This window comes from Aedes albopictus, chromosome 2, assembly GCF_035046485.1.
Source record: "Aedes albopictus strain Foshan chromosome 2, AalbF5, whole genome shotgun sequence".
NCBI classification, from domain to species: domain Eukaryota; kingdom Metazoa; phylum Arthropoda; class Insecta; order Diptera; family Culicidae; genus Aedes; species Aedes albopictus.
Genome location: NC_085137.1, coordinates 125,306,898 through 125,330,216, shown reverse-complemented (window position 1 = coordinate 125,330,216; position 23,319 = coordinate 125,306,898). Strand labels below are relative to the sequence as shown.

The following is a 23,319-nucleotide window of genomic DNA, read 5'->3' as shown; positions in this document are numbered from 1 at the left end:
TCCCTTAAACTATTAAACAAAGATAGAATGATTTGGGAAAAATTTAAAATATGTTAATTGTAGCGATTCAATACAAAATAAACAATGACTTCTGAAAGGTGACTGAAACATCAATTTTTTAATGATTTTTATAAAATGCAAATACGCTTTAAAATACACCAAAAACCTAAATATCAGCCAAAAATATAAAAATTTTGATTTTCCACGAAACAAAAATTACAAAAATGCTCAAACTACACCCCGTCTAAAGGTGGGGTTGGGTATTAGAGGGTTAAGCCGAAGATATGCGAAGTTGAACATTTAATTAATTTTACCAGAAATTGGTAATGGTCTCATTCTGCTGCCAATATCTCGATTACTTATCGATTACTTAGGGATTAGCAAACTAATATTCAAGGGTTTACTGGTACAAGTGGTTTACTTCCAACTACCGAACCTGAATCTCAAATTGAATAAAGTCAATTTTCGATTTTTGGCCACCTAAACCCCCTTAGTGCATCATCGTGCAAAAAAAACTTGACATCTAAGAAGGGTTAAACAAAAAAAAAAAACAACTTTTAGCTCTCGTAGCCTAAATAAATATTTGCAAATGAATATAGAAACTGCTTTTGTTATACGTATAAGAAACAGGGAAGAGTTTTTCGGGTTTGTTCAAAAGCTGGTTCAAGCTTGGTTCCAAAATAGTATAAAGAGTAAGGAATGTAATGACGGTAATGCCAAAGTCATATAAGCGAAGTTCTATGGTGATGATTTTCTCATATGAAATTACATATATTGTTCTAGTGAATGCGTTCGTTCCAGTATGTGTGACACAGACTTATGCTGCAGCAGTAGTGAACGCGGTTTTTGTATCTAAGTACAAACAACCATGGCATATGTTGATGACAAGACACATGCCCGGGGGTGGTCGGTGCGGTGCAAGAACCAGGTGTGTGCCGGTCGATGTGACACATTTCAAGCGAGCATACTCACTCGTTTGTATATGCGGCCGGGTGTTAAGGTGATGATGGTTGAACATGAGGGAAGGGAAACAGATTTCATTGCCATTACCCATTATAATTGAACGCAACACTCAATGTGATGCATCGTGACGCCTATACTACACTAATAGGTTGGTTGGGATAACCTTGGTGAAGGCTGGCTGTGTCGGTTGTGGGTGTGATGCTAGTGGTGCACGCATGCCGTGATTCTAGTGGCCTAATGCTTGAACTTAAATGTAGAAATTTTATCTGTCCCGAAGGACTTGTAGCTGAACTGTTATCGAATTAGCTCTTTCATTTCACAAACTATATCTACCCAAGTAACACAACTTGCTACAATACTGTATATATTACATGATTCATACAAACGTCCATGTTTTGTTTTAAATATGAAAAACCTATTTTCGTACACTTATATCACCGAAAAAGCGCAAAAAATGGCGGCTTATAAAACATCTTTGATGTTACTAAAGATGTTTTTCAATACATTATTATAACATAAAATAAAGTATCGAATATGTTCTCAGCAACATCGTAAGAACTTACTTTTTGCTAGCAGGAAAATTATTCTTTGTCAATCGCACACTGTGGAAATAAATGTGACATGTAATATTTGGTAATGGCTCAAAATAATTGTCAAGCCTTACCTTTCATTTGTAATTCACCATTACGATGTTCGGTCACTATGACTGAAATACATGTGCCACTCAAAATTTATGGTGAAATAAACACATTCACTCTTCATGAATTAATTCGCCTCCCATCAGATTGAAAACAAGAAGGAAGGTTTTTGTCATCTCTATGGTTTTTGTGAGATTTTCGAGTACATTTTCAGATATGCAACATGGTGGATTCTTGACACAGTACCGTCAAAAAGTTTTAGAATGCTATTTTCAATTATAACGTATTAATAATGTGATTTTACACTGTAGAATTTGTATTCGTTATCATTAAGGCAACTATATTATTACATTGAACCTTAAAAGTTTCCCAGATAATTAATTATTCGGAGAAAAATTTGTAGATGATCAAACTGCTATACATTCATAAAAGCATTAGTTGTCAAATCTTTTAGCAGGCACTGTAATTTATCTGGCCTGATAGGAAAGTATTCAAAATATTGGAAAAACGTTCAAACTACAATTTTTGTACATCTCAATAACATGTTTGTCGAGTACTACTTGAATCGATTGAAATACATTGAAAAAACATCTTGGCAACGTACTTGCAACATCCATTTTCAAATAGCATACAACGATGTGATTTTTGGTTTTTGATACCTGTTTTGAACATCAGTGCAACAATAACAAAGTTAGAGTGCAGCTCGTGGGATCAATCTGAATAAATTCGTGTCAAATTTTGCGGTATCTGAAATTGTGTTCTAAGTTAGTTTTAGTCGCCACGTAAGTACTCAAAGTGTCCGCACAAAGTAAAATATGAGTTTCGGGTGCTATTATAGTTAAGTTTCGGTTTAGTTTTATGTGCATATGATGTTTCATAAATTTAAGTGAGTGAGGGGAGACAGAGATCTGATAAACTTATACATAACCGTATTGAATACGTAAAAATAGCGTAATCGTAACATACTTGAGCCTAAAGGTTATATCTATGTGCTGATGATGTTTTACACATCATCTTGAATTGAAAGAAGACAACGATACACAAATCAAGTTTAATCAACGTTATATTTACGTAGCTGTAACGTGTGGTGAGATTGACTAGATTTTTCAGTGACTTGTTAATGCCAAACATAGTTTAAACCTGATTTCAACATAAGATGTGTACAGATACGATTAAAGTACTATATTAAAACAAATTTTTCAGATTTCATTTTCAAAGATGTTTTCTGTGTTACTTGGGTAGTTGTACATCTCGGGACTCACAGTTTTACTTACGTTCCCAAGGAAGAACAAACGTTATGTGAGTTTGCCGGTAGTAGGATTCGATCACAGGCCCTCGTATTCAAAAATTCAATGTTGATCATATAGCGTACATAACTGTGTCATTTGCCACAATAGATCAAATATTGGTCGCAGTGGTTTATGTTCCGAACAGAGAACTGTGTCATTCCTAGATGAAACAATCAAAAACGTCGCTTTGATGTTATCGAATCTCACAAACGTCTAGATGAGTTCGATCGAAGTTTCAAGCGAGGGTGAAGAGGGTAGCCGAGCATGTTTATAGGTTTGTCGAACATTCATATTTCATTCGTTGCGGCGGTGGCTAGGTGAATAATGGGATGGTAATAAATTCTTGCTTGCGAACAATCTCGTTTATCATCACGACAAGTGTGATGATAGTGAGCTCAACGGGTAAGACGGGGTGTACTTTGCCACCATCATGTTGTTTCAACTGTTTTGCAACGTTGTTTGTGATTGATGATTCAACTCAGGTGGAGATTTTGATCTGTAATCTGTCTGGAAAATTGACATTGTTTGAAGTGTGATTACTGTTGATCAACGACGATGTGATAAGAAAAAACATACACATCGGATAGTGTATCTATTGTTTAGAAATACATAATATAGAATATCTCGTTCACAGGTAAATAAGATATTTAAGAAGGGAGTGTTTTTTCTGAACACGGCACCTTAATTCAGCTTAGTGTTTTATGAACACTTTCACAGTTATTAACCGACAACTTTCTTTGCCATCTGACTATTTCAGCATTTATTTGTCGTGCTCTTATGTCCAATGAAGTCGTTGGACAAAGATCTTGCAGCGAACTTGTAATCAGTGGTGGAAATTGATCGCGAACGTGTGCTTACGCGCTACAAAAAAATGCCATCGCATCGCAAACCTTTGCTGTGCGATGGTGTTCGTACGTCTGCGGCACACGATCGTACGACACGAACGTCAACGAATGCATCGCATCTTTTGCAAGCGCGATGCTTTTTTATTTTGGAGGTTCGCGGCCGATATTTCTGTAATGAAATCAAATTTTGGTAATATTTTTCGTCGATATCATTTATTGGAATGGTACCTGACCAGTATAATCAAAAAACACCCAACTAATTACCTTTAAGTGTACAAAAAATGGCAACAAACCAAGTGTTCTACATTGTGATCCTTTTGGCGAACCAACTGCGATTCTGCTCGTTCGACATTTGTTTTGTGTTGGTTCGTCGATCCGGGAAATCGTGAACCGTTCTCTCTTTTTTGGTTCGCGAGCGCGTGAGCAAAGATTGTGTTTGATGCGAACCAAAAAACACGTCAAGCGCATGATGCTTTCCACCACTGCTTGTAATCGAACCCAGACGCTCTCAGAATGGACATGTTGAATAGTTGAAAGATTACCGCATTGGCTATATGCGCCCATATTTTTTTTGTATGTACTCATAAGTTATTGATCTGCACGTCTTCATGCCCTAATGCGCACAATCAAACACTCACCCCTTCGTTTTCCGAAATTGTGCCGCATCATAAACATTTCTAACACCTGCTTAGCACAAATTAACACCTCGTACATTAGACGACGAACCAAACACCATGCTCGGTCTATGGTTCGACGACAATCATGACGCAGCGCCAATGACCTGATCAGCAGGCAGAACGGTGTGTGGTGGTTTGGTTCAGAAATCGAACTGCAAGTGAACTGGCCAGCACCAGAACACCACTAGCTAGCCGTTCAGAACCTCAATTCAAATGACATTGAAATTGACAGCTATGTAACCCGCAAAACAAAGCACAAAGCTCCCTCCTCATTGCACATTCATGCTCTCTGTTGAATCCTCCCAGTGCACACACGTACCTAGGGTAAACAGGTATAATATGCCCCCCCCTAAGCAGAAATGGCAATATATCTGAAACTGGCGCCTTATTCCATCTATTGTTCACTGCAAATCGTTGTTACTAAAGTTAGTGAAGTGTTGCATGCGAACTTTGCCTTTGGTAAGGTGGCTATGGAAGCTTTGGAACGTTTTTCGAAAACGTTCCAAAATTTGCCATTTCAAAACAAACGGGGCAATACGCCCCATCAAAAGAAAAACGTCCAGCACCGTGATAAAACTGTCCCAGGGAATAATTCCACCTCATGCTTATCCTTGGAGGGTCTTTCAACAAGTGTTTAACTGCATAAAAGTTGCAAAGTAACACAAGCGAATAGAACTAGCTTCGTTTACAATGAAGTTAGCTTACAAGAGGTAAAATATTACGCAAAAAGCCTCGATTTCAGACTTTTCGATATTTTTATTGCTTTTCTGTACCAATCCGCTAACGGACCAGCATGATGGCAATAATTCTTCAATATTTGAGATTTCTAATTGATCACACATGCGAATAGCGCTTGAATCGCTAGAAAATCAAGAGGGGCGTTTTGCCCCGGTGGGGCGCATTATACCCCTTTACCCTATGTGCGAACATTGATGTTGTGCATCGGTGTGGTGCGGTGGCGTGAGGATTCAAAACCCGATGATCGTTGAAGCGCAGGAAAAACACATAGGTAATTCCACGTTAAAATCGAAAAATATGACGATTCATAACATTTGAAATATCATCAGTAGAAAAATGTGGTTGGTTCTATTGTGCGTCTGCTAACAACATCATGGGCTCATGTAGCTTAGCAGGAAAACGCGCAGTTCTTGGTAGAGCTTGGATGAAACGAAGCATGCGCAAACGTTTAAATAAGCAGTATAAATGCAACTTTACAGTAGGTCATTAAATGGAAATCAGTCGTATGTATATGCGCCTTAAGTGCTGCTTAAATGCAGGTTTAGGTCTAATAGACGACTGCGTAAATGGTTATCCCTCAGACTATCGAAAAAGGAAACTAAAATATGTTAAGGATTCAACATTTATTTTCCCGCTTCTTTCATTTTCGCTCTCTCTTTTCTCTTTTTTCACTCTGTGCTTCGAAAAAAAAATGAATTTTAGGATGTGCTGGACAGTATCATTTTTTTTGAAGGCCCAAAAGATCGTGCTTTTGAAATGCTACGCAACAGCTGCCCCGTATTCTGTAGCCTTTAAGTTGCTGATTTAGGATAGTTTAGCAGTTGAACTGCTATGATAGAGCAGTAAGTAGGTGGAATGTAGATAAAATGCTAAAATACGGCTTGTTTAAATGCTTATTGGTTACCTGGGTAACCAGTAATCAGTGCTTTCGTGGTTAAATCTTTCTGTGCACTAAAGCACTACAGGTGTTCCTCAAAGTACGTACTTTTAGTATACGTACTATCGAATCACAACATTTTATTGGAAGTATTATATTGAGTGTGGCATGGATGCTAGAATAAATACAAGCCTAAGACTTCGTTTATGGTCCTACCTTCACCTTCCTACCTCTTAGTATGGTCGGATGCCACTGATCTGGAACGGTGGGTGGATGGGCTGAATTCGGCGTTACCCTCCGTCCCATAAAATCGTAGCGAGGCCTTAAAATACGTTTCTGACCTGAACCTTAGGCAAGTACCTGGGTGGAAGTATAGATAAAGATGAACACTCCTGATTAGCGCTGATTCAGGTGATCTGCCTGCTTGCATAGATAACCACCAGGATCGTTGGTGTCTACTTCATTGATAGAGAGAGATAGTGGCTCTAGGGAGGACACAACATACATGAGTTCTGAAGCTAACAATAAGAAGAATGTAAGTGGTAAGGAAGTGGTGGTACATCGCCGGTTGAGAAGGCGCAAATCAATGGTGCAGACCTCACGCGGGTGCTGAACCGCAGCAGGAGAGGGCTACAAAATGTTGGGAGTTACAGAGCAGCTCGACAAGCTGATCGACTACACTAGCGGGCGGAGCAACATCAGCAAGGACATCAAACAAGGTCTGTTGAAGCTCCGCAAGTCCCTGATTAAGAAGGACTATGACTTTCTGGCCGAAGAGCGGAGCGCAGTCGATGTGCGCAAGGAAGAGCGATCCACTCAAACGGACACTTTCTTCTTTGCTAACAACGCGACGATGGCGCACGCCAGTCTTGCAACTTTAGAAGTAGGTAGCAAATAGGGTATATGGATCATTCCTTGGCCTAATTTGCAAACCGCCTTGACAATTTTGACCATAACTCATGAATTAATTGCACTAGAAATAATATGTTGACCCTATTACGCACTCTAGGCAATGCATGTTTCATCAATTGGAAGTAAACTAACGTAAATATTCAAGAATTTACTTAACTAAGTTGAAAAGATTCGTTGTGATGGTATGCAACGTTGGTCTATGGTACAAAAATGGGTCTATTAGTGGATACAACGTTGGCCTATTGCTTTCCATGCACTAGAACCACTTATTATCTCATTTTTTCAATATTTCTGCCGAGGTATTATCTCTGTTTGTTCACCAATCATACTTTCAAATTACATTTTCGGAGCCAAATTTTCAAAAAACTACAAATAAATCACTTAAACTAAAGTTCTTTCTTTTTTAGTAACAAAAACAATGCAACCCGATTATTGTGTTATATTTTTACAGTCACCGCCCACAAAATCTATTTTTCTGTTCGTTATTTCTGGTTCTTACGCAAGCAATGTTGTTGGCGTCACTTTATCGGTGTTTTTGACGTCACTTTACTGATGGGCCAAGATTTGGGTACATAGTGAAAAAAATGTCCTCAATATTCGGCCCACATGTAAATTGTAAAATAGTTATTATTCGTTAAAAACAAACATACAAATTCAAACTAGCATCTTTGACCGTCGCATCAAATGTTCAGTTATTGGAAAGGCAATTCGAAATATTCCAGAATCATTCCATTTATGATCATGTGTATAGACTACCCACTAAGCCGAAGAATCATGGCGTCTACAAAAGCTAAACAAAGTGACATTTTCATACAGTTTTAATACTCCAAAGTGCTAAAATTGAAACGAAATGTTACAGTTGTTTGGCGCAAAGCTTTTCCGATATCCAGTTCGGCATGTTTGTTTGAGTTTTTGGTTAACGTTAAGATAGGCCGAACGAGAGGACTATGCCAACGAAGCATCCCGATACCCTATTAGTAGCTATTTTTTTCATCACTCAAACAGTTACTCATACACGATCAAAGCACATAAGAAACTGAACGCGTTCGCGCGGTATTGTTAGTTTTTTTTTTTTATTCTTAATCACTTAACCTAATTTACAGCTCTATTGTCCACTAGGGCACTACGTGAGCGACTTCAATTGACAGCTGCACCTACAGTATTGTACAGCGCCTAGATGTATTCTATTTTACTTTATTGAACTGGCTTCCTTTCTGCTGCTTTCACTTTTCTACTACATGGTAGAATGATAAGCACAAGGATGATGGATGGCCGTTGTTCCTTTCCAGTCCGATTGGGGGTCCATTATGAGTAGCAGTTCGCCGATTTCCAGGTATCCGGGTCCGTTTGAGCCATGGGGCTCAGAAGAGGGTCAGTGTCAGCCACTCTCGGTGAAGAGCAACTGACGAAAAATTGCAAGTGCCGGGGCTGGGAATCAAACCCATGACCATCCGCATGTGAAGCGAACGTGTGACCAACTACGCCACGGGCCCCGACAATTGTTAGTTTTCTTTTATTAACAACAACCTCTTCAAATTGGGTTTTCAGTGTAACTTTCTTGATATACTTTTTAGATATGTTTGGTGTTCTGCAAAGTTGTATAAGTTTTTTTTGTCTGTAATAACGAGACTTTTAACCCTAGGCTAGCCTAGTTCATCTCGGGACCCACGCTTTACTTCTCTTCCGAAGGAAGAACCCACATTTTGTGAGTATGTCGGGAGTGGGATTCGATCCCAGGTCCTCGGCGTGGATGTCTTGTGTTCTAACACCACACCAGGTCCACTTCACATTGTAAAGGCTTTATAAATACATGTTTTGAAGAATATAACAAACGACTCACTATTTCATCAGAATCTTTTACGATCAAATTGGAGTTATGTTGTAGATAAAACACAATAAAATGATTTCTAAGTTAAAATTAAAAGATATCGCAGAATTCCGCAAACATATGTAGCCTTTAATTGCAGAAATGGAGAATTGATCATCTCACCATACAAAAATTCAGCTCACTACTTTCAATCTAGTACTTCACTGATTGCGTCCTATTACAGAAATAATCTCATCTTGGAACTAACTTTCAAATCAATCGCAGAAAGAACTTTTGAAGGAATCCCGAAAAAAAACCCGGGTTGGAATTTTTCGAAGAATCTCAGAAAAAATTTCTAATGTTAGAAAAAAAACCTTGTCGAACCCCAGAAGGTTTTCTTGGAATAATCTATGAAGGCCTCCATGGAGGAATTCTAGAAAGATATTCTGGATGAGTCGCCGAACTAGTTAAAATGAGGAATTCTGGATATATTTTCTGGAGAAATCCCAGAAAGAAGGAATCACAACCTAAGAATCTAGAGAGAAATCACAAAAAGAACTCCTGAAGGAATCCCAGAGGAGCTCTTGGATGTATCATTGAAGAATCTCCTGGGCGAGTCATAGAAAGAATTCCTGGAGGAATCTCAGAAGAAACTCCGGGAGGAAGTATTGCTCGAAATTACGATAAAATTAACACGATCTGGACCGCTTCTGCCATCGACTCGGCATCAGCCCTTTGGTTTAGATTTTGCCGGAAAAAATGTTTAATACACTCCGACCTTATTTTACGTCCACTTTTTTTACGCCGAATTAGTTTACGTCCACTTTTTTACGTCCAAAATTTAGATTAACGTCCATTTCAATCATTGCTCAAATTATCAAATAGTGTGAGAGATAGGCAATTCGAATGTTCGACAATGTTGTAGTGCACCTCATTTATAGTGGATTATTTCACACTGTGATATAAAAAATCTGTTATTGCTGGCAACACTGACCATGCAGATTTAAATAATGTTCAATATCTCAAATCCGGTGTGAGATAGGCAATTCGAATGTTCGACAATGTTGTAGTGCACCCCATTTACAGTAGATTATTTCACACTGTGATATAAAAAATCTGTTATTGCTGGCAACACTGACCATGCAGATTTAAATAATGCTCAATATCTCAAATCCGGTGTGAGATAGGCAATTCGAATGTTCGGCAATGTTGTAGTGCACCTCATTTACAGAGCATTATTTCGCACTGTGATACAAAAATTCTGTTATTGCTGGCAACACTGACCATGCAGATTTATATAAAGCTCAATATCTCAAATCCGGTGTAAGATAGGCAATTCGAATGTTCGACAATGTTGTAGTGCACCTCATTAACAGAGCATTATTTCGCACTGTGATACAAAAATTCTGTTATTGCTGGCAACGCTGACCATGCAGATTTATATAAAGCTCAATATCTCAAATCCGGTGTGAGATAGGCAATTCGAATGTTCGACAATGTTGTAGTGCACCTCATTTACAGTGGATTATTTCGCACTGTGATACAAAAATTCTGTTATTGCTGGCAACACTGACCATGCAGATTTAAATAATGCTCAATATCTCACATCCGGTGTGAGATAGGCAGTTCGAATGTTCGGCAATGTTGTAGTGCTCCCCATTTACAGAGCATTATTTCGCACTGTGATTCAAAAATTCTGTTATTGCTGGCAACACTGACCATGCAGATTTATATAAAGCTCAATATCTCAAATCCGGTGTGAGATAGGCAATTCGAATGTTCGACAATTTTGTAGTGCACTTCATTTACAGTGCATTGTTTCACACTGTGATATAAAAAATCTGTTATTACAGGCAACACTGACCATGCAGATTTAGAAAAAGCTCACTATATGAAATCCGGTGTGAGATAGGCAATTCATATGTTCGACAATGTTGCAGTGCACCTCATTTACAGTGCATTATTTCCAACTGTGATACATCAATTCTGTTATTTCTGGCAACACTAACCATGTAGATTTATATAAAGCTCAATCTCTCAAATCCGGTGTGAGATAGGCAATCTGAATGTTCGACAATGTTGTAGTGCACCTCATTTACAGTGTGTTATTTCACACTGTGATACAAAAATTCTGTTATCACTGGCAACACTGACCATGCAGATTTAGATAAAGTTAAAAATATCAATTCAGGTGTGAGATAGGCAATTCGAATGTTCGACAATGTTGTAATGCACCTCATTTGCAGTGCATTGTTACACAAAAATATATTACGAGGGCCTCCTTTTCAGATCCTTCGGTCATTGAAAAAAAAAAACTCACATGATTACAAATCGCATCCGAGAGCTACGAGTTACTCCACGCAAGGAAGTCTTGAATATCGTCCATTTTTCCTGTTCATGAGCATTACCAAATTCCACATCGGATCGCTATGTAAAATTTCGTATGCGTGTTGGTAACTACACCATTAAGAAATGTAAACATGAAAAATCTCAAAAAATCGATTTTCACCGGGATACTCACACGGTGATTGAAATAGCTTTTTTCGACTTCTGCGCGTGGACAAATCACGAGTACCAAAACCAAAAAACAAAAGCTCGTTTTTACTCCCAGCCTACTATGGCATGAGATACTGCTTACGTGCATGCAAATGGGGTCTCCAGTTACCCTAGTGGTTGAGGCTATGGATCGCCAAACCGGGAAGGTGGGTTTGATTCCCGTTCCGGTCGGGAAAATTTTCTCGACTCCCTGGGGATAGTGCTGTGCTTGCCTCACAATATACAAATTCATGCAATGGCAGGCAAAGAAAGTCCTCCAATTAATAACTGTGGAAGTGCTCAAAGAACACTAAGTTGAAGAGAGGCAGGCCAAGTTCCAGTGGGAACGTAGAGCCATAAAAAGAAGAAGAAGCATGTAAAGAAAACCAACTAATTGTATTCACAAGTGGAACTGGAACGTTATTTGTACGATGGCGCGAACATTATCACGCATACCGATACCATGTGAAATCATGTTGGTGCTGCCAACACTGGCCATCTGATTCTGTCACATCCACCCAAAAACTGTTCGCTCGTAATTCCTTAAAATAAGGCTGTCTTCACAATGTGCATGAAAATTAGGGTGAATCAAATTTTTTGTATCATTATCCAAAAATCTAGCTCATCGTTTCCCAGACTTGGCTCTCGCGACCCCCCAGTCTGTCGTCACCCCGCTTTTGGTAGAACAACAAAAGCGCGCCTGCAAGTGGTTGGGTGTCGCGAAACGAAGTTTGGAAAGCTACGATCTAGCTGATTAGAAATGGAAAATTAAAACTTTTTTGTGTGGGATTTTTTTTATTCAGATTGCTGCTTTGTTTATTGTATTTACGACGCTTTAATTGCTACAAAATTTAAAAGCCCGATTGGTTCTACACCCTGTTACTTGGAGTACCGTACATGACCACCCCTACAACATTGTTGTTAAAGAGGCATATGTTTTTGCACGCAAGGATAACTTTCTCTGGTATGGGTGGAACAGTGCGAATGCGTATGTATTAGTGACTTTCGATCAAACTGAAGTGTCTGCGCAGTGCGCAGTCTAGCAATTCATACAACTCGTATCCAGAGTGAACGTCTCTTTTATCGTGTTCAGCGTAGTTTTGAAACATACTCGAACCTAAAGCCGAATCGCTATTGAAATTTGTGGATTTCTTGTGTTTAAAACAGCGAAAAGGTTAGTTTTGCGAACCCTCTCCAGACGCACAAACTTATTAATTACATTATATAGGTGGAACGATGGATCCTGCTGCAAAGAAGGCGAGGAAAAGTCTGTCCCTGCAAACCAAAATTCAAACATTGGACTACCTAGCTGCGGGTGAAACAGTTGGACAGGTAAGCCGGAAGTTTGACGTTGCGCATTCGACTATCACGACCATAAAAAAAACGAATGCCAGATAAGACAAGCGGTCATCCGAGGAGCTGACATCAGTGGTAGCCGCAGCGCATATATCAGAGATCCGTGCGTTGAACGTATGGAAAAGGCATTGTTGATCTGGATCGATGACAACCAACAAAAAAACATTCCAATGAGTGGGGAAATCATAAAAGAAAAGGCTCTTGGACTTTACAGTCGTCTGCAAAAAGATGAAGCATCTACAAGTACGAAGCAAAAACGGGAATTTGTTGCAAGCTCGGGATGGTTGGCAAACTTTGTTAAACGATTTTCTCTTCATAATGTGGCTGTGAAGGGGGAGAGTGCATCTGCTGATAATTCTGCGGCGGCTGCGTTTCCAAACACCTTGGCTAAAATCATTGATGACGGGCATTACAACTCGGACCAGGTGTTCAATATGGACGAAACGGGATTATTCTGGAAAAAATGCCCTCTCGAACATACATCACGATGTCGCAAAAGTTTGCAAAAGGCTACAAAGTGGCAAAGGAGCGCATCACGCTCTTAATGTGCAGCAATGCTTCCGGGGACTTTTGCTTGAAACCATTAGTGGTACATCGCACATTGAGACCAAGAGCACTAAAGGATTCAAACATGGACATGCTCCCAGTACACTGGAGAGCGAATCCCAAAGCGTGGGTAACGAAACTGATTTTTGAAGATTGGTTTGCCAAATGTTTTGTACCGGAAGTTAAGGAATATCTGACAGCTAAGGGACATGAATTTAAGGTAGGTAACCTACAGTTAGTGTAACTAACTGATGCTTAAATATTAACAACTTTCCATTAAAATCATTTCCATGAAAACACACTCTTGTTTGAGAAAATTTCTAAGAAATAAGTAGAAAAGTGTACAGTATTCCAAAATTAAAAAAAAAAGACGAACGAAGAACGAAGGAGGGGTGAGGCTCAATTAAGAATGTAAAAGATGTGGATGGTGGCAAGGTCATTGAAGTGAATATGAAGTGAATTCACGCCTCGTATTTTCAGGAGCACTAATCTGAAGATCCAAAAGACTGGTGGAAACCAATCTATCTACAGTGTATCAAACAATTGTCCGTACAGCAATTTTTTGGTCAAAATAATTTTTCATTTAAATGATTATAACTTTTTATACGTCAATCAAAAACGCTGAAATTTTGACCAATTATAACCCATATATTGAAGCTCCATTGGTACAATTTTGAGCGAGATCGAATAAGTTTTCTGAAAGTTACAGACGTTTTAGTAAAACTTATAAAATTTTTTAATACATTTTTTAAACATTATATATCAATATGTACTTGATGAAACTTTTTCAATATTTTTCGTGTTACAGCTTATACTTAAGGCTTTCATATGCAGCTTCGTTTAAGGATATATATTCACTACAAAAAATATGAAAAATCTGTATATGTTCAGAGTGTCATTTGGAAATTTATCATATTTTGATCAATAAAAGTGCCAAGTGTTTTCAACTTTTTCAAATTCCCTTAAGGCCGCACGGGACGACGTGTAATTTTTCCTATCTTCCCTCTCTTTCTAACAATTTGCCTCGCGATTTTGAAGAAGCAAATATCAATTTCCACTGCACTGACGTAGCTGAAACTTTAGTCGATTGTGCACCACAAGTGAGCAAATGAACGATCAAATTTTTAGTCAATAATATGAAGTAGAAGTTGAGATTTGCATCTTACTAGCAACAGAGCAATGGCGGGCGATTCAACCACCGTCCCGTCCGGCCTTAATGATATATTTTTATACAGGACCTACTAAACTACATATGAAGAGTAGGTCCTATGGATTTTTCGTTCAGTTAATGCACTTTTATTGGTGGAAAACGTTTGGCAGATTATATGTGCAAAATATGGCAAATTTGAAAACATCGTCAACTACATACGCACATTTTTCATATTTTTTGTAGTAAATATGAAACTCCAAACATGGTTGCATATGAAAGCTTTAGGTATAAGATGTACAGGGGGTGGCCAAAATGTTTGGGATAGGCAACTTTTTTTCTCCTACAAAAAAATTGTACATGCTGTAACTTTTCATAGAGTCCATAAAAAAATCTCAAATTTTGACTGTTTATCAACCTGTTATATGTGCATCATTGGTACAAATTTGGGCTCGATTGATTAATTTTTCGCGAAGTTAGAACCGTTCGGGTGAAACACTATTTTTTAGACATCTCATTTTTGAGCTGTCATATCTCGGAAACCAGTGAACCGAATTGAATGAATTTTTTAACGTTTATCAACAATATATTGATACTTGATGCAACGTTATTAAGTGTATTATTTTCTCAAGGCGAATAAAATCATTCCGGGTTGAAATTTTTACCCATATAGAGGAAAATAAGTCAAATTTACAATACCACACAAAAATTACTAAATGTGTTCTTTCTTTAATCTAAATAGGCTCTAATATATCTGATTAAAGATAACTTGAGAACAGAAGTGCAAAATCTTTGGACATCGACACTAAAATTTATTGACATTGACGTAAAAAAATTACATTTTTTCGAGAAAAATCCAAAAAGAGTCAATCCATGATAATTTTTTTCAACGTTCAAAAAGTATGTATCTATATTTTAATAGTTTGTGAAGCATTTGTATATTGTTAGTGTATGTTCAAAATTTCATTCAATTCGGTTCACTGGTTTCCGAGATACGACAGCTCAAAAATGAGTTGTCGAAAAAATAGTGTTTTACTCGAACGGTTCTAACTTTGCGAAAGATTAATCAATCGAGCCCAAATTTGTACCAATGATGCACACATAATAGGTTGACAAACTGTCAAAATTTGAGATTTTTTGATGCACTCAATGAAAAGTTATAGCATGTTGAACTTTTTTGTGAGTGAAAAAAAAGTTGCCTATCCCAAACATTTTGGCCATCCCCTGTAACACACAAAAAATTGAAAAAAAATCATCGAGTACATATTGAGATATAATGTATTAAAAATGTGTTCAAAAATCTTATAAGTTTTACTAAAAGTTCTATAACTTTCAGAAACTTATTCGATCTCGCTCAAAATTTTACTAATGGAGCTTTAATATATGATTCATGATTGGTCAAAATTTCAGCGTTTCTGATTGACGCATAAAAAAATTATTAACATTTGAATGAAATAATTTTGACAAAAAAATTGCTGTACGGACAACAGGAGGCAGTCAGTGAAGTACTAGATTGAAAGTAATGAGCTGAATTTTTGTATGGTGAAATGATCAATTCTCCATTTCTGCAATGAAATGGTGCAAACAGCGTGGGTTATATGATTTCTTGCCTAATTTCATGCTGTTTGAGCAAAAGTTTGGGTTACTGTGTTGAAGTTGCAAGAAATAAATAATACAACAACACAGTTACCTAAACTTTTGCTCAACCAGCATCAAATTAGGCAAGAAATCATATAACCCACGCTGTTTGCACCATTTCATTGCAGAAATGGAGAATTGATCATCTCACCATACAAAAATCCAGCTCACTACTTTCAATCTAGTACTTCACTGATTGCCTCCTATTGTTTGATACACTGTAGTTTTCGGCGCAAGTAGCCATTTAAGTCTTTAGATTTGCGCACTTAGAAATTCGATGTAAGTCTTCGTTATATCCTCAGCTTAAGAATACGAGGTAACGGGGAGAATGGACTGACAAAAGCTATGCAAAGTGAGGTGCAAATGATAATGAGACAACAAGAAACAAATAGAAAATGAAACTTGTGCAAAAGGACAACGACTTCTGCTTCCACCCCTCTTCATCTTCTCTTCCTAATTAATAGAAAAAAAGGAACGTTTATTTCTTTAAATTATTCCAATTTATTACTGTCATTGCAATAACAAGTTGTAATGCACTCGTATGTGATAGAAACACATTGTTACATGAAACATTGAAAAACTTTTAATGGATCGCCTCAAAATTGTCACGTTCCTTTTTATTTTCAAAATTTAAAATGATGATTTCTTTTTTAAGGTATTGCTTTTGCTTGACAACGCAACTTGCCACTTCGACATTAATCATGAAAAGGTGAAGTTTGTTTTCCTGCCACCGAACACCACGTCCCTAATCCAACCACTGGATCAAGGAATAATTGCAACAATGAAGAAACATTACATAAAATAAACTTTTAAATTTATCCTGGACAAACTTGAGGCCGACACATCATTGTCGGTGACAGCGGCGTGGAAGCAATTTACAATGAAGGATTGCGTAAGATTCATTGGGATTGCCAAGGAAGCACTGAAACGGTCTACGCTTAATGGATGTTGGAGAGCAATTTGGCCCACATGTGTTTCCAAGAACGAAACAGAAGTAGATATGGATGCCACAATCCTTAAAATCTGCCATGCTGTAGGAAAGGAAGGATTTGAGAATCTTGAAAAGAAAGATTTGGAGGAACTGATGATCGACCACCCTATCGACGATGATGAACTGATGGAGTTACTGATTGAATCGGAAGAAAATTTTGGAGACGCAGAAGAAAGCGAGGCATGTGGGCAGGAATTCAACCAGACTAAGCTTGGTGAACTTCTTGAAATGGCAGAAAAGATGGGCGACATGGCCTTGGATGAGGACCTTGATGTTGAACGAGCCGTGGAGTTTCGGGCTGATTTGCGGAGAGTGACGCTTCGGTATAATCAGCTTTTCAAACAGCAGTCAGTTACTGTTTTGGCTGCCAAAAATTGCTCGGTCGATGAAGAGAGAATGGTTTAACTAAAATAAGGGCAGTTGTACGATTAAGTTGTTTATTTTTTTATTTTCTGTCAACACTGGATTTAAAACGAAAGAGAACAATAAAAGAAATTTTCCATTCATATTTTTTGCTTCACTACTTAATACACCTTGAAACGTATACAGAAGGCATCACGGTCAACCGATAAACAAATAGTTCTTATCCTTCTGAACAAGGTATTCGAAGACGGCACTTTTCTATCTACTCTCGACCCCAAAATTTGGAAGTCTGGAACTTTATTTGATGATCACCTTTTTAATTTTTTTTTTGTATATTTTAACTACTGCTAATTCTACACTTTGATGATTACCACCACCTAGCGGCGAAATCACCAACTAATTGGTAAATCAACAGAATGCTCTTATCCTTCTGAACAACTTTGCCGAAGACGGCACTTTTCTATCTGCTTTGGATCGCGAGATAGAAAAGTCTAAAACTTCACTTGATAACTAGCGCCACCTAGCGGCGAAATCTTCAACTAATTGGTAAATCAACAGAATGCTCTTATTCTTCTGAACAACTTTGCCGAAGACGGCACTTTTCTATCTGCTTTGGATCGCGAGATAAAGACGTCTAAAACTTCACTTGATAACTAGCGCCACCTAGCGGCGAAATCTCCAACTAATTGGTAAATCAACAGAATGCTCTTATTCTTCTGCACAACTTTGCCGAAGACGGCACATTTCTATCTGCTTTGGATCACGAGTTAGAGACGTCTAAAACTTCACTTGATAACTAGCGCCACCTAGCGGCGAAATCTCCAACTAATTGGTAAATCAACAGAATGCTCTTATTCTTCTGAACAACTTTGCCGAAGACGGCACTTTTCTATCTGCTTTGGATCGCGAGTTAGAAAAGTCTAAAACTTCACTTGATAACTAGCGCCACCAAGCGGCGAAATCTCCAACTAATTGGTAAATCAACAGAATGCTCTTATTCTTCTGAACAACTTTGCCGAAGACGGCACTTTTCTATCTGCTTTGGATCGCGAGATAGAAAAGTCTAAAACTTCACTTAATAACTAGCGCCATCTAGCGGCGAAATCTTCAACTAATTGGTAAATCAACAGAATGTTCTTATCCTTCTGAACAACTTTGTCGAAGACGGCACATTTCTATCTGCTTTGGATCGCGAGATAGAAAAGTCTAAAACTTCACTTGATAACTAGCGCCACCTAGCGGCGAAATCTCCAACTAATTAGTAAATCAACATAATGCTCTTATTCTTCTGAACAACTTTGCCGAAGACGGCACTTTTCTATCTGCTTTGGATCGCGAGATAGAAAAGTCTAAAACTTCACTTGATAACTAGCGCCACCTAGCGGCGAAATCTCCAACTAATTGGTAAATCAACATAATGCTCTTATTCTTCTGAACAACTTTGCCGAAGACGGCACTTTTCTATCTGCTTTGAATCGCGAGATAGAAAAGTCTAAAACTTCACTTAATAACTAGCGCCACCTAGCGGCGAAATCTTCAACTAATTGGTAAATCAACAGAATGTTCTTATCCTTCTGAACAACTTTGCCGAAGACGGCACATTTCTATCTGCTTTGGATCACGAGTTAGGGAAGTCTAAAACTTTACTTGGTAACTACGTTTACCGGTGCCTTGAAGCCACACCCCCTGATAATGGACTATTTTATGTAGATCGATCAGTGTTGCCATCTGAGGTCAAAATTTCGAACAGTGAATGGCCACACATGATAGCCCTTGGTCAGTACTCAAACTTTGCTGAACACATGGAGAAGGTAAACTTGCATCTAACATTGGTATTTTGACGAAATTAGGTAAGAACTGTGATTTTTTTACGTCCAATTTGATTTACGCCCCCCGATAGTGGACGTAAAATAAGGACGGAGTGTATACAGAAACGGTAAAATTCATTAAACATGTAAAATTAGAAGTAGAGTGTAAAATATCGAAGATCCAAAGTGAAGACTGGCATTCCCTTTCTTCATTCGTGTACCTCCACATTTATGGTCGGATGCAATTATCTCTTTTTCCATTCAATTATTTGTCATTAACATTTACCTATACATTGTAAAGTGTAAAATTATTATTAGGCTGAAATAAACACAATAGTAAACATATATAAAAAAATACAGGTTACAGTTGTTCGATTCGAATTTATGAATAGATGGAGTAGATAGTTTTGTGGTGATTGAAATTGTAATCGGTGATTAGAGGCCCAATGATGTTTCTCAGTGAAAATTCTCTGTGACAGAAAAAAGAGAGAGTATATAATTCACCACCATGAGTTTTATTTTGATCCCTCAGTACAGGATTTATAAAATTAACGTATATACGTAATTGTACTCATTGACAATGAACATTTTACTCTCTGATCAGAAGATTTTATAGCAGATTCGATTGAATGCACATCTCGAACAGAAGAGAATATTAACAGCATAATAAAATATGTTATTTTGGCATAATAACTGTATAATGGAATCGATAATTTTTGTGTTATTAACATATCTTATTATGTTATAAATTTGTCTGTCATAAGCGGCAAAATAACAAAAATTATAACAAAAAAATGTTCCTGGAAGACCAATTTAATAACATGTTTTAAGAGATTCAATAACAACTTAATAACAATGAACTTTGCAATGAATTCGAAAACTTGTTATGGTTGTGTTATAGTTCATCACATATTTGTACAATTTCAATAGAAGAATAATAACAAAACTTGGTCTACAACAAAGTGTATTATTGAAATGTTATTTAGTGGATGAATCTCAATAAATTGATCATTACAAAATAAGCTTGCCCAACAAAACATGTTATAAAAAAGAAAAACTTTGATAAGTTAATAATAACACATTATGATATAAAAACTGGCTATGTGATTCTGTTGTTATGAATTTGATATTCTCCTCTGCTCGGGATTACCGTGAGTTGAAATATGCAGCGGTAATAGTACTATAGTGAACCGATTTTAAGTCTTTTCCACCGTCTTCTCGAAATTTGGTCAAGTTTTTACATTGGAAAAATATCATCATCTTATCGAGTTTGAAAATGCAACAAACTAGTGGAATTACACCAGGTGTTGCTCCAACAATTTTTCAACCTATTTTGATTTTGGCTTCAGAAACTCTTCATCTAGTTGCTCCAAGATTTTTTTAAAATTTCCCATCAGAAAATCATATCAGAATACATTTTAATTTGTGATTTATATGACTATTTTCTCTGGAGTTTTTTTTTTCGAAATTTCCCAAGCAACTTGTGTGTTAAAACAGACGCTACACCGTCTTCAACTAGAGGATACACAGAATGAACAATCACAAACATGAGACAACGGACAACACACGAAACACCCAATGGTCCAGTGGAGAGCTTTTCGTTTTGACGGAAGTTTTCAACGACTGAAGCAGGAATCGAACCCACACTCCGAGGCATACTAAACGCCTAGACGGCTGGCGCCGGCCATGACGCCCACAGCTTGTTTGTTTATCGAGACATGCTATTTGCATATTGATCCAGCAATTCTCTCTAGGACAATTCCAAACATTTTTTTCCAGGAATTTTTTTATCTCATCTTCTGGAAACTGATTTGCATGTTCATCAAAAGATGCCTTTGGATCAAGCTTGCTATTTGATGAAAACATTCGCGAAATGATGCGATTTGCTTTCGACAACGAATACGTTTTCACCCATCCTCGCTTTATTCAATCAACCTCCCATACGAGTAGCACACGAACGGACTCAGCCAAGCATCTCTTTTCATCGCTTTCGATGCTTTTCGACAGCTTATCGCGAAGCATCGTTGGCTGGAAGCTTTATTAGTATGGTATCGGTACATGCGAATGTTGCTTCTGTGTGCGTCTCGAGCGTTCGTGCCGTAGCTTCGCAAACCAACCTATTCGGTATGGCTCGGCTGTTCGGGCGAGCGTGTGGCGGCGCAGTCAGATGTGTGCAAAATCGTTGGTGATTTACATCATGTTCGTTTTGCCACCTCTTTGCTGCTGGTCCACGCTGATCAGTGCACAGTTCAATCACACGCGATAAATATACAGTTGATGACCGGGATGAGCACTAGTGAGGTGATAATTTGCATCATTGCTTTGGATACTCGAATATTTTTATAATAATCCACGGTTAATAATGGATTTCACGAAAATTGTTACGAAAAGTTGGGAGTTGCATTTTGAATTCCTGTTGAATTTGTTGGAATTTAATTGTTCTGGATTTGTTCAACTTAAGCCTGCATTCGCAATAATCGGGACACAGAAGTACGGGTGTAGTTCTGTAATGAATCGGTAAAATTGGCCAAATAATTGACTGAGAATTCTTTGGTGTATGTTTATTATTTGTGCCAAATTTCATAAAAATCGATGCATTACTTTTAACTGTGGATGAAAAACAAACAGACGTGGTTTTAAGCATTTTGTACAATCTTGACCAATTTTCATTCGCATAATAGATGGTTCTTTTGCGCCACAGTTCAAAGTACTGTGAAGATAATTATGAAATTTCGTTAGCAGTTATGATACTTACAGAGACACTTTCTTGCAAAATTTCATCAACTTTGATCAATTAATTTGAAAGTTACAGGTGTTGATAGGGGTGAGTGTTAGTGAAAATGTTTCGTTTTTTTCATATGCGATGTTTGCCTATTCATAACTTTTGAATTTCTCTGCCAATTTCCATGAAATTTTCACAGAAGGTAGTTGATTATGTGTATATTATGCCTACAAAATTTGATGATGATTATTATAGTACTTTCAATAGTACAATCGAAACAATAAAGGGTGCTGACTAATTGCTGTCTGAGGGGCCAAAATCACGTTCAGGCCCAATACATGTTTCGACTATAAGATTGTTGTTAGTGCATCGATTTTTTTTGAAATTTTGCACATGCAACAAATGTAGTTTGAGAGGTTTGTGTTCAAAATTTTAGCCATTTCCTTTTCCAAATTCAAAAGTTACAGCGCTGACAAGCAAAACTAGGGGCTGTACAAAATTCAAAGGCGCACATTTTACTCTTTCATTGCTACAACAAAAAGTACTGCATCAATTCACATGAAATTTTGTAGGTAAAATGAACACATCTTAAGATGTTACTAAGCCAAATTTGAAAAGAAATCATGCGTCTATTGCAGAGTAATAGCTGTATTTCTGTGTCCCGATTATTGAAAAAACATCGGTACCAAGGATGTTGGTTTATTGGTTGCCAAGGTTTATTATTATTGCTATTTCTCACAATAACCCCGGCTAGAAAATTATATCAAGTTTATATCATATTGTGATATGATGTTATAATATTTTTCTAAATCTTATTAAGTTATAAACTAGATACAGGATGATGTTAAAATAACTATAATTGTAAAAAAGTACAAAAGTCTAATCAAGATAATAACCTATGCTGTTATAATCAGATCGAAATATTTACAAAATATGATATGCATTTTAGCTTAAGGATTACTAGTTTCCTATCAAAATTTGATACAATTTTATAACCTTATTTTGTAAGTGTCGACAATTCAAAACTAAATTGTAATACAATGAGTTGTCAAACAACATTTATAACATAATTTGATATTTTTGAGAATGTTGAACGTGATCATATCACAATGAGTTATACATATCATAGCAAGTTCATAGTTATTTTTTTGTTACAATTGTCTAGTTGGGACGCATTCTTAGAAAGCTGTGGATCGTGCTCTATCACTGCCAACCACCCAATCTACTATTGGAGATTTGGAAGAAGGAGTGATTTTATAAAGTTACACCCTTTTGTAATATTCCGCGATGGTTTTCGCAATCTTTAAATATAGTGATTGTGTAATGTCACGAAGTAACTAAATTACCGTTCTTACAAATTGAGACATACATGTGAAAATTTGTTGTTTTAGCGTGGAACGACTCAGAAAAAACTTCTATCACGCCATTTATTGTCATTCTTGTCGTGCGGAGTGCGTGCGTGCACCA

At 37.4% G+C, this 23,319-nt stretch overlaps 2 protein-coding genes across 2 annotated transcripts in view; one reads left to right on the top strand and one right to left on the bottom strand.

Annotated features, from left to right (window-relative positions):
• The window catches only part of LOC109417771 (uncharacterized), a 132,763-nt gene that overhangs the window by 72,868 nt on the left and 36,576 nt on the right, over window positions 1-23,319 (bottom strand). The window lies entirely within an intron of this gene.
• LOC134287721 (uncharacterized) lies at window positions 15,992-17,929 on the top strand. Its single transcript, XM_062850337.1, has one exon. The coding sequence runs from the start codon at window positions 16,849-16,851 to the stop codon at window positions 17,362-17,364; it is 516 nt and encodes a 171-aa protein (XP_062706321.1). The 5' UTR covers window positions 15,992-16,848; the 3' UTR covers window positions 17,365-17,929.

Excerpts from the sequence above, each read along its gene's own strand:
- LOC134287721 (XM_062850337.1), top strand. The coding sequence starts at position 16,849 with ATGAAGGATTGCGTAAGATTCATTGGGATTGCCAAGGAAGCACTGAAA.